Genomic DNA, 19,726 nt, shown 5'->3' with positions numbered 1-19,726 from the left:
GACGTTGTACCCCAATATTGTGTGGACGTTGTATTTTGTTTGGAAATAAAAATGGGGTGGACCTCAGAACCTAACATCAGGCCGATGTTAATGTACATTGTAGAGGTCTGCAGCCGTGGGATCTGACCAGATTTCTGCGTCGCGGGAATAAATTTCAGAATAAATTGCGGGAACAGTCGGTAACTGGTTTAATTTTGGACGGGAGCAGGCTGTCTAACAATATCGCTCCTGAGCGAGCGAGAACGCGAATGTATGTGTGTGAATGAGAGAGCGTGATGCTACGTTTAGCTTGTTTGTTGCTGTGTGTGTGTGTGTGCGAATGAGAGGGAGCTTTGTGCTGTGTGTGTGAATTAGAGACAGTGCGTGACGCCTATATGTGTGTGTCACTTGCTTGGTGCTAATGTGTGTGTGTGTCTGTACATACAGCTTGTTATAGGCTGTCTGGACTCTGTATAGCTGAGTGGTTTTCGGTTTTGTTCTCCCCTGTTAGCGGATACAGGTGTGGCGGGTAGAAAACGGGAAGGGTCGGGCAGTGGGACAACAAATGCTAAATATAAGCGGGAGCGGTCGGGTTCAGGCTAAATCCTGGCGGGAGCGGGATTCAAAATTTAGTGGCGTGCAGATCTCTAGTCCAACGTCCCAACCTAAAATCAACATCCAATGATGTTACAGCTTGACGTTGTGTGGACGTTACCACTCTGACGTCTATCAGATGTTCGATGCCATACCTGACAAATAAATGTCAGTATTTGACGTCAATTTGACACAATATTGGATTTTTGTCACTCTCAAAATCAACACAACCTAAAATCAACCAAATATCAGCGTCATTTGACATCGTTATTAAACATCAAAACAATGTTGTCCTTAGAGTAATCATACAGCGGCAAGAAATATAACATGAGCACTCTTTTCACGACGCCAATTAATTTCATAATTTACATGTAATGCAGTGAGATTCAGATTTTTTTAAACTGGACGGAAGTGTCTGAATATAATTCAGTCTATTAGCAATCTACATCTAATAAAATGCATATTGAAAACATGAAATGAAAGTGTTCACTCCCTTTCAAATAAAATGTCAAAATATGGGCTAAATAATCAGATTCACAACAGATTAGTGTCAAAAATAAACAAAATTTATTCTGATCTGAATTCTTGCTCACAAACAAGCAAAATATCAAGATTAAAAATGACAATGAACAAGTATTTTGGAGTTCACCGTGGTTGCAGTTCAGCACTGTGATCTTTAAAAACTTTCAATAGAATTAAATCAAATTATTCTTGATGTAAATAAGCATGACAATTTTCTTCCAGTAAATAAGCTACACTTACTCTGTTACAATTGAATGAAGACAGAAAACCAATAACCGCAGAAAACTGTCCAGGGTTGTATTCACCTGTCCATGAGATGATGTCCTGATGAATGCTTCTGTTTAGTTCAGTTCTGTCAAGTTGCAGGATTCGCTCCTGGCTTTCTTTCTGCAGTGTCGGATCAGGAGCCCAACAGCTGTCAACAGCGACACTGACCCAACAGCAGGTATTATGGCTACAGGCAGGTCTGGCATTAGGTCAGGCATGCTCTGTCGTGCTAGATTATTTAGAAGTAAAAAAAAAAAAAAACATCACTAAAATACTCCATCACTACATAAGTTATGATAATAGTCATAATGATAAAAAGGAAACAAAGAAAAGTCAAAATTTCTATAAAATTTCAATATTGAGCATGTATAAAATCCAAAATGTGAATTGCCTTCAGCCTAAATGATTATAAGCAACATAACTACCTATCAGGCACAGGAAGTCAACATGACATCAGATAGACGTTGTATCTCAATGTCGTGGGGACCTTGCGCGATGTCAGGCCTACGTCAATGTCCAACGTCCAACCTAAAATCAACCAAATATCAACATCTAATGCTGTTACAGCTTAACGTTGTGTGGACATTACCACTATGATGTCTATCAGACATTGGATTTTGGTTGCCAAACCTGACTATAAATGTCAGTATTTAACATCAATATGACGTTGGTTTAAGATGTTGGCTCGACATTAGATTTTGGTGCCTTTCCAACACAACCCAAAATCATCCAAATATCAAGTGATGTTGTTATTGGACGTCAAAATATTATTGTCCTTGGACGCTGGCTAGACATTGAATTTTGGTCACCTGACATCGCGACCTAAAGCTAAACTAATAATAACGTTTTATGACATTGTGTGCCTGGTGGGTAAAAATAATGTAACACATTATAATCAGTAACTTTGGGTGCTTTCACACCTGCCTTATTTAGTTCGATTGAATCGCACTAGAGCTCGTTTCCCCTTTTGGTGCGGTTCGTTTGGGCAGGTGAGAATGCAGCAATCGTACTCAAGTGCACACCAAAAGTGGACCAAATAAGCGTACCGAGACGTGCTTGAAGAGGTGGTCTCGGTACACTTTCAAACAAACCCTGGAGCGGTTCGTTTATGGTGAGAATAAGATCCGTACTAAAACAGGTACAACCGCAAAAAGTACTGCGCGTTTTGGACTAATTCAGCTGCCGTAGGAAGTGCGCTGTGCATTATGGGATATGAAGGAAAAATATTTGTTGACAGCGCTTTACCAACAGAGAGAGAGAGGGGAAAACATTACCTGATGGATCGTTGGTAATATTTACACAAGATGACAATGTCGCAGTTTAGCTAAATTAATTCACGTCTCCTCCCGAAGTGACGAGCGATGCATTAAACACTGTTTTCCAGCCGCGGCCCCGCTTCATTTTCATAATGTATAGTTTCTCTAAAGCAGGGATACAATCAACCAGTGCAGTCGTCCCTCCAGAGTAAAAGGTTTTGTTTACCTGCGGGAGTTCACTGGCATTTTCCCGCACGTGAATTCTGACCAAGCAATAAGCAGTTTAGGAAATATGTTCAACAACATCTGGCCAATGAGAGATGTGGATTTTGTCAGATGACTGCATTTTGGTTCGTTTCAACTGGTTCGGACCAAAGCCAGCAGTGTGGTGTGAAAACGACCCAAAGACGGCAGAAAATGCAACAATGTATCATTTATTGCCCTTGGTCCGGACCAAATGAAGCCAACTACAGATGTGAAAGCACCCTTTGTCTACATTTGACTAGATGTACACCCTATGTCAGATTTAGCAACAACACAAAACAATATTAATAAAAATCTTATTGAATCTGCACATTGGTTGCTACGCCTAGTCAAAATCTTCAGGTTGATGTAAACTTACCTTTCACTCTAATCTCAATTGTGCTTCGCTCAATCCCAATGTCATTTTTTGCTTCACAAATGTAAGTCCCTGCATCTGTTATTTGGATTGATGGGAGGTTTAAGAGAGCAGCTGATTGGCTGTGACCTCCTGTTTCAGCATTCTGGGACTGTCTAGAGATTGTCAGTTCAGCCAGTGTGCCGTCTGAAGAACAGAATATGGTTATATTTTCTCCTTCTTCTAGCTCTCCACTGTGGCTTAGTTGGATTTTGGGGGTGTTTGGAGGACCTGCATTTAAACAAAGGTTAAAGATCATGGACTTGGAGATCATAGACAATGTATTTAATTTCAGTTTAAAGTTAATTCACCCACCTAAAACAATGACCTCTATGCTTTTTTGCAGGCTTCCCAGGTCATTGCTCGCGTTGCACTGGTACCAACCTGCCTGCGACCTGGAAGCATTGTTTATAATGAGCTTGTCATTTTGGCTCTGAGGTTCAGGATCAGCCTCTTCATGTTTCCACCACGATATTTTGGGTTTGGGATTTCCATCTGCATGGCATGTTATCTCAAAATTTTCACCAAGCTTTACTGAGGCTTTGTAACTGGAAATGGTTATAGTTCCTGGACCATCTTAGAAAGAAACATTAAGTTTTTGTTAGTTTCAGGACAAATGAAAAGTGATTTAATTCTTGTCAATAGCTTACTACAGGAATATTCCAGGTTCAGTACATGTAAAACTCAATCGAACGCATTTGGGGCATAATGCGTATTGTTATCTCAAAGACCATCTTACTTTATCCATTTAATCCAACCGGTCACAATTTCTGGAAGCTCTAAAAGTGATATTGTTAGCTTTGGGCAAGAAACATAACCTTTAAATGAGGGGTACTCAACCCTGTTCCTGGAGATCTGCCTTCCTCCAGAGTTTACCTTCAACTCATCAAACATACCTGAACTAATTATTTAAGACCTGAAGCAGCACTTGATAAATAGAGGTAGGTGTGTTTGCTATGGGTTGCAACTGAAATCTGCAGGAAGGTAGATCCCCAGGAACAGGGTTGGTGACCCCTGCTCTACAGGAAGATAGATCTTCAAAAACAGGGTTGGTGACCCCTGCTCTACAGGAAGATATATCTCCAGGAACAGGATTGTTCACCCCCGGTCTACAGTAAGATGGATCTCCAGGAACAGGGTTGGTCACCCCTGCTCTACAGTAAGATGGATGTCCAGGAACAGGGTTGGTGACCCCTGCTCTACAGTAAGATGGGTCTCCAGGAACAAGGTTGGTCACCCCTGCTCCCCTGCTCTATAGTAAGATAGATCTTCAAAAACAGGATTGGTGACCCCTGCTCTACAGTAAGATGGATCTCCAGGAACAGGATTGTTCACCCCTGCTCTACAGTAAGATGGATCTAAAGGAACAGGGATTGTCACCCCTGCTCTACAGTAAGATGGATCTTCAGGAACAGGGTTGGTCACCCCTGCTCTACAGTAAGATGGCTCTCAAGGAACAGGGTTGGTGACCCCTGCTCTACAGTAAGATGGATCTCCAGGAACAGGGTTGGTGACCCCCGCTCTACAGTAAGATGGATCTCCAGGAACAGGTTTGGTCACCCCTGCTCTACAGTAAGATGGATCTCCAGGAACAGGGTTGGTGACCCCTGCTCTACAGTAAGATGGATCTCCAGGAACAGGGTTGGTGACCCCCGCTCTACAGTAAGATGGATCTCCAGGAACAGGATTGGTTACCCCTGCTTTACAGTAGGATAGATCTCCAGGAACAGGGTTGGTGACCCCTGCTCTACAGTAAGATGGATCTCCAGGAACAGGATTGGTTACCCCTGCTTTACAGTAGGATAGATCTCCAGGAACAGGGTTGGTCACCCCTGCTCTACAGTAAGATGGATCTCCAGGAAGAGGGTTGGTGACCCCTGCTCTACAGTAAGATGGATCTCCAGGAACAGGGTTGGTGACCCCCGCTCTACAGTACGATGGATCTCCAGGAACAGGGTTGGTCAACCCTTGCTTTATTGAAGGGGAAAAAATAAAATAAAATAAATTTGATTGAAATGTTTCATTGTGACATGACCAGATCAGGTGAGAACTTATTAATTGTAACCATTAGTATTATAATTGTTGATAATCAAAATCAATTAAATGTGAAGTGAAAGTGAAGTTTAATGATAAATCTATAAGAAATATAAACTTGTGCTGAACCTTGAATAAACCTGTTATAACGGTTTTAGAAAGCGTTACCAAAACTTACATTCAAGAGTCGAATTACGAGTTTTTTCAAAACCATTTGGCAATTTTAGCGTTGCCTTGCAAGTGATATTCTTGCCCAGATTATCAGCAGAATGTGTGTAATTCAACACTGAGGTATAATTCTGCTCATGATCATACAGTTCTTCAGGGTAAGTGTCAGGGCTCACCACAGACTCCTTATCTCCAAGAAGCCACTCAATTTGAAACCTTTCCAAAGGGTAAACGTTGTAGATTGTACAGCTGAGCATCTGTTCCTGATTTGTTATCAAGCTTTTTATTTTGGGCAGTACAGGATCATGTGGAAACGCTGCAAACAATGCACATCCAAATCATTTACACACAACAAATTAGATTATGCATTTCTACCTCTAGATCAGATGTTTAGAATCACCATATTAAACATAATAATGCAAATACATTAACCATAATTGACGAAACACATTATTACTGTATAGTCAATTCCAAGACTACTGCCCTACTAAAAAAAGGCTTTAATGGTTCAATTTCACTACAAATATCATTACAAGCCATTAAAACATTTTTCATTCTTTCATCATTTGCTCATCCCTGTTACAAAACTGTTCGACTTTCTTTCTTTCTTTTTTAAACTAGTGGTAACCATTGACTTCTTGCATTTTTTTCACACTGTTTAAGTTAATGGTTACCTGTTTCTTGCATTTTTTAAAATCTATTATAGTGGGTTCAACTAAAAATATAATAAACTCATAAGTTTGGAACCACTTGAGGGTGAGTAAATAGTGACTAAGATTTAATTTTTGGTTGAACTGTCCATTTATCCATTAAAATCAGGACGTTTAATTGGTTTTAGAGTGTTTTGGACAGTTATATTTGGATTTAGTGGTTTCACATGTCACCAGTAAAAGATAAAGATTGAGACCCACAGGGACTCACAATTAGAGATTGCATTAAAATCAGTGTAATTCTCATCATAAACAAATTCTATATATTTTAATTCATTTTTTAAAATATAGCAATTCGTTCAATAATAAAACTGCTACACACAAATTTATCTTTTTAAGGTCAAGGTATGATTTATTGTCTACCTAGGAGAAATTTGTTTTGGTAAAAAAAAGAGGTTTGCTGTACGTAAAAACCCACAAAGACTACATGTAACAGACATGTAAAAAAAAAAAAAATCATCGAGGCAGTGGCGCAGTAGGTAGTGCTGTCGCCTCACAGCAAGAAGGTCGCTGGTTCAAACCTCGGCTCAGTTGGCGTTTCTTTGTGGAGTTTGCATGTTCTACCTGCCTTCGTGTGGGTTTCCTCCGGATGCTCTGGTTTCCCCCACAGTCTAAAGACATGGTACAGGTGAATTGGGTAGGCTAAATTGTCCATAGCGTATGAGTGTGCGGCTGGAAGGGCATCCGCTGCATAAAAACTTGCTGGATAAGTTGGCGGTAATTTCCGCTGTGGCGACCCCGGATTAATAAAGGGACTAAGCCGACAAGAAAATGAATGAATGAAAAAAAATTAAATAAATTTAATTATAACAATTTATAAATAATACCATGTCCAACCACACCCAAACTCATCTGTTATACTATGCTCTTATCATTTTTTTATCTGCTCCTGTTGTAATTATTATTTTTAATTATTATTTGTACCCAGTCACATTAAATGAAAATTGAACAAAAGGATATTCTAATATATGTTTAGTAGTTTTTTAGGGAAGTTGAGGTACTGTTTATTTAGCACTACTAAGTGGTTCTTTAGCTCATAATCAAATTTGGGTGATTAAAGGGATAATTCAACCCCCCAAAAAATGTTGTTTACTCAAGTTGTCAAATCTTTGAGTTTCTTAATTCAGTTGAACACAAATAAAGACATTTTAAAATCTGAAAACCTGTTGACATTCATATAGTAGGAAAAGCAAATGCAATGAAACTTAATTTTTAGGTTTCTGACATTTTTCAATGAAAAATCTAAACTGGGAAAAAAAATAAAAGGTGAGTAAATGATGACAGAATTATCATTTTTGAGTTAACAATGTCTTTAAGGTATCACCATTTTAGCAGTTAAAGTTGTTTCTATTATGAGCCAAAAACACTTTTATTGCTATTTACAAGAAGATAAAAAGACAACGCAGCATATAGGCTACACTTCAATATTTAAGTTCCAAGCAGCTAGTCAGTGAATAAATATTAGCAACATGTATTACTATTAGCCTATTTATACAAATAACTATAAGGAAAAATATTAGGTTACTTACAGTACACATTTATTGCTGAAGTTTTTTCTGAACGTTCGCTCCCACAGTTAGCTTTACAGACGAGTTTGATGTTGTGTTCAGTCGAGATGCTCCTGATCAGCAGGCGGGAAACAGTCGGCTCGTCCTCAACTACTCCGCCGTGAAATCTGTCAAGTAACGTTTTCCATGTGAAGGTCACATTAACCGAACAGGAATTGCAGCTGCAGGTCAGCCTCAAATCCTCACCAACATGAACCGCAGGGTTTAATGGAGTTAACTTGAGTTTTAAGTCATTTTCCCCTGTGAAAATGTGTCCTCTTGTCAAACTAGTGAAACGTCAACTGTTAAAAGGGAATAATGATATTTGAGGTGTTCTTACCTGCTACGAGAATAATAATCCACAACGCAAAGGGGATGCATTTCACTCCGAACATGGTAGATTTGCTTTAGTTGTATCTTCAGCATGTGGACTCAGAAACAGCTGCAGTAGCTCTTGGATACTTCCAGCACTGGTTTCCTGACCAAAATTCCATCACTTTCTTTTTCTACCTTTCAGACTTCCAGCCACACCTGCTAACGTTCTCCTCATTTCTTTAAACTGTGCATAAAACTAACCCCCTCTACGTTTTTAATTTAACATCAATTTTAATATACTGTTTTGAATGTAAGAAAATACACCTAAATATTTATCACACATTTTGGTTTTCTCGTTTTTAAAATGTGAGTCTATACAGAAAGCATAATCGCTACGTTTGAAATGCATAAAACATTATTATTAACCCCAACAGATCAATCTATGCCAAGTGAAACCCTTATTCTGAAATGTACTTGAGCCTATAAAAAATACATTAAACAATAAGTGACCACACTAAAGTATATTAAAAACTCTGTTCATTCATTTTTTCTTCTTGCAAACAGTTGGCCAAAACCTGGGATATTTAGGACATTTTAGACAACATGGTAACTGGTTTGAGTCCCGGCTGGGTCAGTTGGTGTTTTTGTGTGGAGTTTGCATGTTTTCACGTGTTTCCTCTGGGTGCTACGGTTTCCCACACAGTCCAAAGACATGTGCTATAGGTGAATTGGGTAAACAAAATTGTCCGTAGTGTACAAGTGTGTGTGTGAATGAGTGTGTATTGATGTTTCTCAGTACTGGGTTACAGCTGGAAGGGCATCCACTGTGTAAAACAGGGGTGTCAAACTCAATTCCTGGAGGGCCGAAGCCCTGCACAGTTTAGTTCCAACCCTGCTCCAACACACTTACCTGTAGGTTTCAAACAAGCCTGAAGGACTCAATTAGTCTGATCAGGTGTGCTTAATTAGGGTTGGAACTAAACTGTGCAGAGCTGCGGCCCTTTTGGAACTGAGTTTGACACCTGTGGTGTAAAACATATTCTAGAACAGTTGGTGGTTCATTCCGCTGTGGCGACCCCTGATGAAAAAAGGGACTAAGGCTAAGGAAAATGATTGAATGAATAACATACATTTAATTACCATTTCAGGCAGTGTAATCCTTAAAGTTAATTGTTATAAAATATACTTGTCGAGTTTAAGTATACAAACTACTTACTAATGGCATTTAGCGGTTCTTATGGTAAATATTACAATTTTAAATGGTAGGATCTTTATACATGCACACACACACGCAAACTTCAAATAAATGCAGGCTTGGTGAGCTGTGGGGACTTTAAAAAACATAAAAAATCTTACAGTTCTAAAACCTTTAACAATAATGTATATAACATTGACAGTCTTTTTGTACACACGAATAATGACCATTTCATATCTTTACCAGTTCAGATAACTTATAATGACAGCAGATGTTTAATAATGTTTGCATCTTAATTACATTGGTTAAAATGACAACTATCTGTACAAAACATTTAAAAATCATCTCTGTACAATAATATTACTACATAACTGAATCAAAACCATGATCATGTATATTTCTGCATGTACAGCTGCTTAGATTTACATTACAATTGTGACTTTCTAAAGAGAGAGAGAAAATACCCTTGATTTATTTAATATTAGTCACAAAAATGTAGATTTTTAATGTAGAAAAAATAATAATGACTCAATATTTTTGTTATTAATACATCTGGCTTACAGATATTACCTTCTAATCTGAAACACTGCATAAATGTATTAACACTTTAGTCCAGCTTGAGATTTTCTAAATACAAATTCCACATTTTATTGAGAAATGATCCATCCATGGTCAAAGCGTCAGGTGTGATGGCCTTCAGTGTATAACCATAGCCTTAGTACTGAGCATATTCAGACTGAAGGGACTGTGGAGAGACAGAGAGATTGTCATTAACTGAGGTGAAAGACGTGTGCAAACTAGATAGCATACATTACCCAAATTAATAAGTACACTATACATCATATACTTTTAAGTTGTACAAATGCAACAGTAAGCACTAACAGCAAAGTATTAAACATATTTGGAATCCTCAAACTACATTGATTATACTAAATTGAAAATACACTACACTAACTGACAGAAGTCTTGTCGCCTATCCATGTTTTAGGGAAAACAAATAATATCTTGACTTTTAGTTGATCATTTGGTGTCAGAAGGGGTTTATATGAAAGGCAAGGTAATCTAGATTACACTAATTTTACCAAAATAAAATATGATCATGCCTTGAGTTTTAATAATTTAATTAGGACAGTAAGCTCTGACTTTGCTTAGACAAAAGTCTTGTCACTTTAACAGAAATAATGTCCAGTATAGAATATAAAGTCATGCTGCAGTGGAGAAAGAATGAATATTATGTCTGACTCCATCATGAGCTTGGAGGACTGCATCCATACAGCTCTGCAATGAGCCAAATAACTTATTAATAAAGTCATCTGGAATGGCGAAGAAAGCGTTCATGCAGGACTCTCAGAGTTCCTCAAGATTCTTTGGATTCATCTTCAATGCCTCTTCCTTTATCTTACCCAAGACATGCCTAATAATGTTCAAATCTGGTGACTGGGCTGGCCAATCATGCCGTACCTTGATCTTTGCTTTCAGGAACTTTGATGTGGAGGCTGAAGTATGAGAAGGAGCGCTATCCTGCTGAAGAATTTGCCCTCTCCTGTGGTTTTTAATGTCTTGATACCTCAGGCTGTTGATGTTGCCATCCACTCTGCAGATCTCTCTAACGCCCCCATACTAAATGTAACCCCAAACCATGATTTTTCCTTCACCAAACTTGACTGATTTCTATGAGAATCTTGGGTCCATGCGGGTTCCAATAGGTCTTCTGCAGTGTTTGTGATGATTGGGATGCTATTCAGCAGATGGTTCATCAGAAAAATCTACCTTCCACTTTCCCAAATGATCAACTAGAAGTTATTATTTATTGCTCTTACAACTGGAATCAACGACAAGACTTTTGTCAGGTAGTGCATGCATCTTTACTGTAAAATGTTTAAATTACTCTTAATTTTGCACACTAACTTATGCTAGTCTACCACAACGCTCCCGGCAAAAAAAACTATAAATGCTTATTTGCGATATTAACAGCAATTTACATTCAAGTTCAAGTCTAAAAAAGGAGAAATATGAACATGAAATGTGCCCAAAAGAGATCATGGTTTCAAATTCCTTTACCACCACACTGAGCTGAAATATAAAGCAGCAATCAGCATTCAGAAATTGTAGATAGCTGCACCTTTGTTTGCACAATTATGCATTTCAGGTTGTCTACACTGAAGCGGAACTACAGCATTTTTAAAACGTTCCATTTTTGCAGGCTGAAGATGCTGGAGTAGTGAACGACAGGCGTAACTGTAACAAATCTTATGAGTTTTAGGACCAGATTTACCAATCAGCAAATTTGTGCACAATTCCAAAACAGACCTCACAGGCATGGACATTTCTGCAGATGATGTCAACATAGCTGAGACAAATAATTCTAGAAGGGATACAGCTGCAGCCGGAGGTTAACAAGATTTATTGATGTTATTTATTAAATTACTCAATAATTGTATATCATTACCGTCCACCCCCACCCCAACTCTAAACCCAACCACCACAGTGATGTACAAACAATAAATTACAGCGAGAATCATTATTTTATACTACATTACCCAATAAACTGTATTTTATTCACATCTACCCCCACTCCAACCCTCACAGTAATGTAAAAAAAATAATTACAATGAGAATTATCAATATTATTTGTTAAATTACTCAGTTACTGTATTTTATTAATGTCCACCCCAACCTTAATCCCAACCTTCACAGCAATGTAATGGTAATTTTAAGGAGAATTATTGAAATTTTTTATTAAATTACCCAATAATTGTGTTTTATTAACCCCCACCCCAATGCTAAACCCAATCCTCACAGTAATGTAAAAACAGTCATTATAACAAGAATTGTCTATATTATTTATTAAATTACTCAATTATTGTATTTTATGAACGTCCACCCCCACCTCAACGCTAAACCCAATCTTCACAGTAATGTAAAAACAGTCATTATAACGAGAATTGTCTATATTATTTGTTAAATTACTAAATTTTTGTATTTTATGAACGTCCACCCCCACCCCAACGCTAAACCCAATCCTCACAGTAATGTAAAGACAGTCATTATAACGAGAATTGTCTATATTATTTATTAAATTACTCAATTATTGGATTTTATGAACGTCCACCCCCACCTCAAGGCTAAACCCAATCCTCACAGTAATGTAAAACAGTCATTATAACGAGAATTGTTCATTAAATTACCCAATAAATTAACGTCTACCCCCACCCCAACCCTCACAGTAATGTAAAAACAGTCATTATAACGAGAATTGTCTATATTATTTATTAAATTACTCAATTTTTATATTTTATTAACGTCCACCCCACCCCAACGCTAAACCCAATCTTCACAGTAATGTAATGACAGTCATTATAACAAGAATTGTCTATATTATTTATTAAATTACTCAATTATTGTATTTTATGAACGTCCACCCCCACCTCAACACTAAACCCAATCCTCACAGTAATGTAAAACAGTCATTATAACAAGAATCATTCATTAAATTACCCAATAAATTAACGTCTACCCCCACCCCAACCCTCACAGTAATGTAAAAACTGTAATTATACAGAGTATTGACAATATTATTAATTAAACTACCTATTAAACTGCATTTTACTAACACTCACCCCAACCCTCACAGTAACATATAAATGGAAATGATTGTTGTACAGTATCACAACAAATATACTATACTGATGTGTGTATCCACGGCTGTATCCCTTATAGACTAATTTAACCAAAGCAGGTGGAGCTTTACTGTTCACAGATAGCAAACAAGAATTCCAACCCAAATCTAAAACACTTTTAACTGTGGAGTGTGAGGTAAGACAAGCTAATGGGATAGTTCACCCAAAAACATACTGTCAAGTGGTTGCAAATCTTCATAAGTTTCTAAATTCCAAAGCAAGCGAGAACCTTGTAGCCATTGACATCCATGGTAAGAAACAAATACTATGGAAGTCAATGGTTGCAGATTTCTTCAACACTCAAAACAGATAAAGAAAGCCAAATTGGTTTGGAACTAGTAAATGGTTTTAGTTTGGGCTAAACTATCCCTCTAATATCTAAAACTTGACAATTTACCCTTTTTGGATAGGAAATACTGACTTAATCATTCACATGAAAGAAAAAAAAACAAGTTTGGAACAACATAAAGGCAAACCGTTCCTTTAAAGTAGGAAATAAAAAACAGAGAGCACAATAATACTGTTGCACAGACGCAGTAGGTGAGGCCAGAGGAAAAATGGGAGGTGAAGGAAAGTTAGTTGTGGAGCTGAAGTTGGAGTGAAAATCAAGGGCTGAAGAGATGATGAAGGCGGCCAAATGATCACTCACTGGAATAGATCTGCTGAGGTAGCGTCCTGGAAACCCATTTAGTCCAGTGCGCAATGGGCCTCTACGAGGGCCCGGCCGACCGCCAGAGAACATCCCAAAACCAGTTCTGTTCACAGGCCTGACAGTGCGATTAGCGCTAATTGTGTTTGTTGCGATGAGGCCGTTGGGATTGGTGTTGGCCTCCTGATTGAAGTTTAAATGGGAAGGAGGAAGTCTGGGGTCAGCAGTGGTGTACCCAAAACTGAAGCCAGATGAAGGAATGGGAGGACCCTGGGCCGGGGCAGGAGGTGGGGAAGGTGGAAAGGAGGAAGGAGGGGTGCTGCTGTCATCATCATTGAGGCTGTTGTCATCGTAGAGGTTGCCAAGGGAATGGGCTAAACGGGGATTGATACTATGTGGAGCGAATAAGGCGGGGTTAACAACATTTCTAACAAAATACACACTAGCTGTGGAGACAAATTGCTGTACCTCTGTAGATTGCCGGCGGAGGAGGAAGGGTTTCGCATCAGTGGTTCAGTGGAGGAGGGATGGAAGAGTGGAGCTTTGGTTGTCTTGGGAGGAGAAATGGTTCCTGGTGCTGGGTTTATCCCACTGCCAAAGATTTTAAATTGCAGAGTTTATTAAACTGTTTACTCATCTTTTATGAAGATCCCAATAAAAGGAGATTTCCAATGAATAATCATTGCAAACACGGGAAGTGCTTTAGTGCAATAGTATTTTAAACATCACAGCAACTCTTGGGCAAAAGTCAACCAGCTGAAATTGCATCCTTGAAATACCTCTTTGGCCATATTTCAGAATGGAAAAAAAAAACATCCAAGTTTTTTATCAAATTCATTTCATATTTAAAATCAAATCAATTCAAACCAAAATCAAACAACGTTTTGTTGCCTATGATCAGATAGAGTTGACATGTACAGTTCTAATTGTGGATCTCTGAGGCACTTTTATGGCCAGGTCATCATTGTAGATGAAAACTGTTTCACAACTGACTAACTTGGCTAAAAAAAAAAAAGAGTATTTTTTATTTGGCAAACTATCCCTTTAAGGCATAAGGTGTGTATGATGTAAAGCTGAGCAGCACAGACCGATTGGTGTATGGTGTATGTAGCGAAGGCCAGCTAGTCAAGTGCTGTGCAGGTAAACCTCACTCCTCTAACTTCTAAAGGCGCTCTAGCGACAGATGTTAGAGGCCATGGTCTTTAGCCTCCTTGTTAGAGCAACCGACTCCCGTAGGAAGAGTCGCCATGTTTGATCCCAGCTCGAAGCAGGCTGAGTGGTGTAGGACTGATGGGGTAATATATGACATTGATAAATTGTGAGATTAATTCAACAGACCACTGCTCATACTGTGCCTACTGGATCTTATTACTAAAAAGGCATATGCACTAGCCCAGAAAAATGTATTCGTCCTATAATGAAAATCCGAGTATACCTAGGCATAGTCAAATAATAAGAGATCAGTATATACAGGGGTGGAAAAATGAAAGTGAAACTGTCCAATTTAGTGTTTGGGGTTTCCTGGCGTTTAAAGAAGACAAATTGTTGGTGTCTCTGATGAGTCCACATTCACTGTCTTTCCCACTTCCGGGAGAGTTACGGTGTGGAGAAGCCCCCAAAGAAGCGTACCACCCAGACTATATCATGCCCAGAGTGAAGTATTGGGGTGGATCAGTGATGGTTTGGGCTTCAATATCAAGGCATTCCCTATAGGCTCAATACTTGTGCTAGATGGACTACTGAAACATTTTGGAGGACCATGCGCCCGCAATGGTTCAAACATTGTATCCTGAAGGTGATGCCGTGTATGAGGATGATTATGTACCAATAAACATACCAAGACTGGTGACAGAGTGGTTTGATGAACATGAAAATGAAGATCTTCCATGGCCTGCACAGTCACCAGACCTAAATATTGTCGAGTCACTTAGGGGTGTTTTGGATGAGCGAGCTAGGAAACATTTACCTCCACCAGCATCATGTAGTGACCTGGCCCCCATTCTGCAAGAAGAATGGTTCAAAATCCCTCTGGCTACTGTGCAGGACTTGTATCTGTCATTCCCAAGTCAAATTGAAGCTGCATTGGCTACAAAAGGGGGCCCTACACCACACTAATGAATTATTATGGTCTAAAACAAGGCATTTCAGTTTCATTGTGCAACCCCTGTAGAAATGGCCATAGCTATAGCCTCAAACAACATTGGTAGAAACCCGGGTAGAAAACAAGCAAAAATCACAAAACAAAAAACAAAACAAAAAACAGACTGTTGCATTGCTCAGGTTGCTATATATTAGCACATCATCAATATTTGCATGTACTGTACTTTAGATCACGTCCCTTTCTGCATGGAGAACCACACCATAACATTGGCTAGGGCATCCTACAGTATATGTAACCTTGGTAGAAATAAAGGCTACTTCTTCTTAGTCTGGTAGACAAATAAGGAAAACTGCCCAGACAGGAAATGTTGTGTGCCAGTCATTCTTCACTTAGCCAGAAAGAAACCGATAACTCCACCATTGAATGATCCATTTAGATTTTCCTCCCAGACGATTCTGAACACTTGCATAACAGCTGAACTTATCGTACATTACATTAAACAATGGTTCCGTATAAGCTGGTAAACCTCTTGACATTTTTCAGATAGTTGAAACTATTGATTCATTTCCTTGCTTAGATTTTTCACTTTCACTTTTAACCCCTTTGTATCTATTGTGGCTCTTAAGTGGTTGTTCAAACTATTGTTTAGATTATTACAGTCATTGTTTGTCACTTTAGTGTCTAAATCTTGCATACACTTCATTAAAGTCCTATTAATGAACCTGATTTAGAATACTTATTTTTATTTGACTACATAACAAACAAAAAAACACCCATGATATGAATTATTAACAATTATGAACAATTAACTCATCTTCGCCTAAATCTTTCTTACGTTTTGGAAAACGTAACTAGTGATAAGAGTTATCATTTTAATGCTATTCACCTTATTCTTTTTGGCTCGAGACTTCCGGTCTCATTCACTTCCATCCATTTTTAGAAGTTAAAAACTGCTCGTTACGCTGCTTGATGTTGCAAACTGATATTTTCTAATTATATTATTCTACTTGGTCTGTATAGTCATGCAAACTTTTGTTTGTAGAGCAAGTACTTAGACCGTTTTCTGCCGTTTATTATTCCTAGTCATTTCTCCCATAGACGACTGAATCGGAAGTTCTAAAACAGTCGCGAGAACAGGCGCACTTCCGCATTTTAGAATAAGGTCAATAGGCTTTCAATCTGGGGTGTAATCACAAGTGTTTTCCCAAAACTGTAGTTTCTCTGTTACAGATTCATTTTTTTAACCAAGTTAGTTACAACGTAAAACCTCCATAAAGACGCTCTAAACGGGGTGAAGAAAATGGCCAAAAAAGTGGTGCTCGCTGCAGAGCCATTTGGGCAAGCTGAGCTCCAGCGAGGGGGAGCTTGAGCTCCACCTTTTTTGCACTTCTTCTACGAGTGATGTCACTGGGGGTAGGGTTAGGGGTGGGGTTGGTGTACGCATTAAAACAGCTTACAGGAGGCAGAGCGAGAGCTCATGCTCCCCTTCGCTGGAGCTCAGCTCTGCTCAAATGGCTCTGCAGGGAGCACCCTCTCATAATTTTTGGTATAAAACTATGTTGTTTTACATATACACACTTAAAAAAATCCAATATTAGTTTGGTAAAAACATGCATTCGCATTCCATAATATCTGAAATATATGTAAACGGCAAATATAAGGCCAATGTTTCCTTTACAAATATTATTGAGAATATTCCATATTCCATGCTAAAACACAAAAACCACACTTAACTAACACAAATTCTAGTCTCGTATATAAATCATATAAATTACTAATGTTTGTAATTTAAAGTAGGCTATTTATTAATAGTAATGATAATAATAATAATTAATATTTTATTATTATTAAGTAGGATATAGTAAATTGATTGATTTTTCTTTTTTTTCTTTTCTTTTGGTCTACTTTTTAACAACTTTGACACATTCAAACCACTGCAAAAAATGTTCTAACCAACAGGCCCATGTCATATAGGCCTAGAGCACAGATACATTTCATAATAAATAACATACTATAAATGAAAAGCATTAACGTATGCCGTGTTTTTTGTTTTCACAAGCTTTGGAGACAAAACGTAAATTCTGCTTTTAAATAATAGGTCACCTATAGATTTCGTCATGAGCCACGGCTGTGGTAAAAATGTCAAATGTTTTCGAAGTGCACTACGAAGGGAACACAATTGTCAATAGGATGATCGCTAAAAGTAAACTGTAAAAACACTTTGAAAGCAAATTACACCTAAGAGAGATGACTTTACAGTTATTTTAATCATTCCAAGTTTAAATTTTGAAATGTTTGAAAGAAATAGTGCATAGCAAAACACTGAATACTTTCCGAATCCACTGTGAGCATTTTTTGTTTTACTGCTCTAAATAATCCCCAAAAAACTTCTATATTTTACTGCTACATTGTGATGGTGATACTGATTCTTGACTGAGACTATTGACAATAATGTTGACACTGTGTCAATGTCCTCGACAAACACTCATACGCTTTATTTATTATAACTGAAGGTCTACCTAAGCACTGTGGTGGTAGATCTGGGGTGGCGTTGGCCTTTCAAGGCTAGTAGTTTGTCTCCTTGCGTTAGAATCATGTCCTCTTCTCTGAACTCATTCTGTAGATTAACAAAACACATTGTCAATATTAAAATAGGTTTTGTGCACTTTTTGTGCGATTGGAAACTTCAGGTTCTCAGAGTTCTTACCTCATCCACACTTGGTGGCTTCAGAATGCTGCTGTCGATCGACAAGTTGTCCACGCTGGAGATGAGATGGGACATGTTTCTCTCCTGCTGTCGGCTTTGCCTCAGCTGCTGTTGCTTCTGCTTTGAGCGATGGAGATCACCTTGCACCCACATGCTGTGCTGCTTCCTGAGAGAAAGAAAGCAGTTTTGAACAGGATCATTTAAGCTGCTTTACATCCGAACATGCTTCAATCTGCCTTTTGTGTATTTACTATTAGAATGTGTGGACTTACTGTTCGAGAAAATGCTGCTGTGGTCCAATGACAGAGCCTGGCCTGCAGATTCGTGTCCACGCAATGGCCTCAGGTGCTGTGAAGCGATAATGCTTCATCAGGTAGCATCCTATCAGAGTGCCCGTCCTGCCAAGGCCAGCTGTGCAGAGACAATAGGAAAAATGATTATGTATGGAAAACAAAATATTTGGAAAAGACAAGAGAACACTTTCCTTGAAAGATTAAGCATTCAATCAACCGCTATGGCATTTTGTAGAGATGTGACGATATCTCGAGGTGAAAAGTTGTCTCGTGGGTTGTGATGTTTTAGTGTAAGGGGGAATTTAGTACTGGAGATTGGAAGCAGGATTGGATTAAATAGTAGAGCAGGTTTCAAATTTCAAGTATCTAGGCACAATTATTGACAATAAACTGAATTTTAATAGTAATGTAGAGGCGGTTTATAAGAAAGCAAGTCAGCGCCTCTATCTCCTCCGCAAATTGAGAAGTTTTAATGTTAGTACACAGACTTTAAACTTGGCATATAGATCACTTATAGAGAGTGTTCTCACATATAATATTGTTTCATGGTTTGGTAACACAACACTTAAACAGAAAAAGAAATTAGCGCAAATTATCAATCAGGCAAATAAGATAACTGGTCACAAACAGCATTCATTGCAGATTTTATTTGACTCTTTTATGGAAAAAAGAGCAGTTGTGATTTTTAAAGATAATACACATCCTCTTCACTCAGCATTTGAATTGCTACCATCAGGACGCAGGTTTAGAATTCCTAAAGCACAAAGAAATGCCTATAAAAAGTCATTTATCCCAATGGCTGTTGTTGTTCTAAACCGGATCAATGTTTGTAGTGAATGAGGTGGTTTCCAAGAATGATTTGCAGTATTGTGCATGGGGCTAATTTGGTTTTTAAACTTTTAACTTATGTTGTTGTCTTGATAAGTGTTATTGTGTCTTTGTTGTATGTTTGTAATTGTTGTCCTAAATCCAGTGTTGAAGAAAAATTTCCTTTCTGTGTCAAGCAGAACGGACAATAAAGTTTAAACTAAACTAAACTAAATTAGAATTG

General features: G+C 38.2%; 5 protein-coding genes across 13 annotated transcripts in view; 2 read left to right on the top strand and 3 right to left on the bottom strand.

Annotated features, from left to right (window-relative positions):
• Positions 1-19,726, top strand: part of LOC147846195 (uncharacterized) — a 1,020,765-nt gene that overhangs the window by 178,409 nt on the left and 822,630 nt on the right. The gene's annotated exons all lie outside the window — the stretch shown is intronic.
• apoltp (apolipoprotein lipid transfer particle homolog) overlaps positions 1-19,726 on the bottom strand; it is a 597,023-nt gene that overhangs the window by 299,099 nt on the left and 278,198 nt on the right. The gene's annotated exons all lie outside the window — the stretch shown is intronic.
• Positions 1-19,726, top strand: part of extl2 (exostosin-like glycosyltransferase 2) — a 47,107-nt gene that overhangs the window by 16,667 nt on the left and 10,714 nt on the right. The gene's annotated exons all lie outside the window — the stretch shown is intronic.
• vcam1a (vascular cell adhesion molecule 1a) lies at positions 1,118-9,110 on the bottom strand. Of its 2 annotated transcripts, none has more exons than XM_087240425.1 (6): positions 8,076-9,110; positions 7,718-7,996; positions 5,489-5,794; positions 3,592-3,852; positions 3,241-3,507; positions 1,118-1,591 (listed from the first exon to the last, which is right to left on the bottom strand). In XM_087240425.1, the coding sequence occupies exons 1-6, from the start codon at positions 8,128-8,130 to the stop codon at positions 1,437-1,439; spliced, it is 1,323 nt and encodes a 440-aa protein (XP_087096551.1). In that variant the 5' UTR covers positions 8,131-9,110; the 3' UTR covers positions 1,118-1,436. The 2 variants fall into 2 exon arrangements, with proteins under 2 accessions (XP_087096551.1, XP_087096552.1); XM_087240426.1 differs by having other exon boundaries at positions 7,718-7,863.
• The window catches only part of cdc14aa (cell division cycle 14Aa), a 40,814-nt gene continuing 30,251 nt past the window's right edge, over positions 9,164-19,726 (bottom strand). For 2 of the 5 annotated variants that reach the window (XM_087239122.1, XM_087239123.1), the window contains exons 10-14: positions 18,655-18,793; positions 18,383-18,548; positions 18,195-18,292; positions 14,043-14,165; positions 9,164-9,990 (exon numbers count right to left, since the gene is read on the bottom strand). In XM_087239122.1, coding sequence (XP_087095248.1) covers positions 9,942-9,990; positions 14,043-14,165; positions 18,195-18,292; positions 18,383-18,548; positions 18,655-18,793 — 575 coding nt within the window. In that variant the 3' untranslated portion in view covers positions 9,164-9,941. 5 annotated transcript variants of the gene reach the window in all.

This window comes from Danio rerio, chromosome 2, assembly GCF_052040795.2.
Source record: "Danio rerio strain M-AB ecotype USA chromosome 2, GRCz13ab, whole genome shotgun sequence".
NCBI classification, from domain to species: Eukaryota; Metazoa; Chordata; class Actinopteri; order Cypriniformes; family Danionidae; genus Danio; species Danio rerio.
The sequence above is the reverse complement of the archived record's forward strand: the minus strand, read 5'-3'. Positions and strand labels throughout refer to the sequence as shown.

Bases quoted from the DNA above. Each gene is read 5' to 3' on its own strand.
- vcam1a (XM_087240425.1), bottom strand. From the start codon at position 8,130: ATGTTCGGAGTGAAATGCATCCCCTTTGCGTTGTGGATTATTATTCTC. The intron at 5,795-7,717 runs GTAAGTAACCTA...CATTGTTTGCAG, and splicing joins TTCAGCAATAAATGTGTACT to CGTTTCCACATGATCCTGTA. The intron at 3,508-3,591 runs GTGGGTGAATTA...GTTTAAATGCAG, and splicing joins CATAGAGGTCATTGTTTTAG to GTCCTCCAAACACCCCCAAA.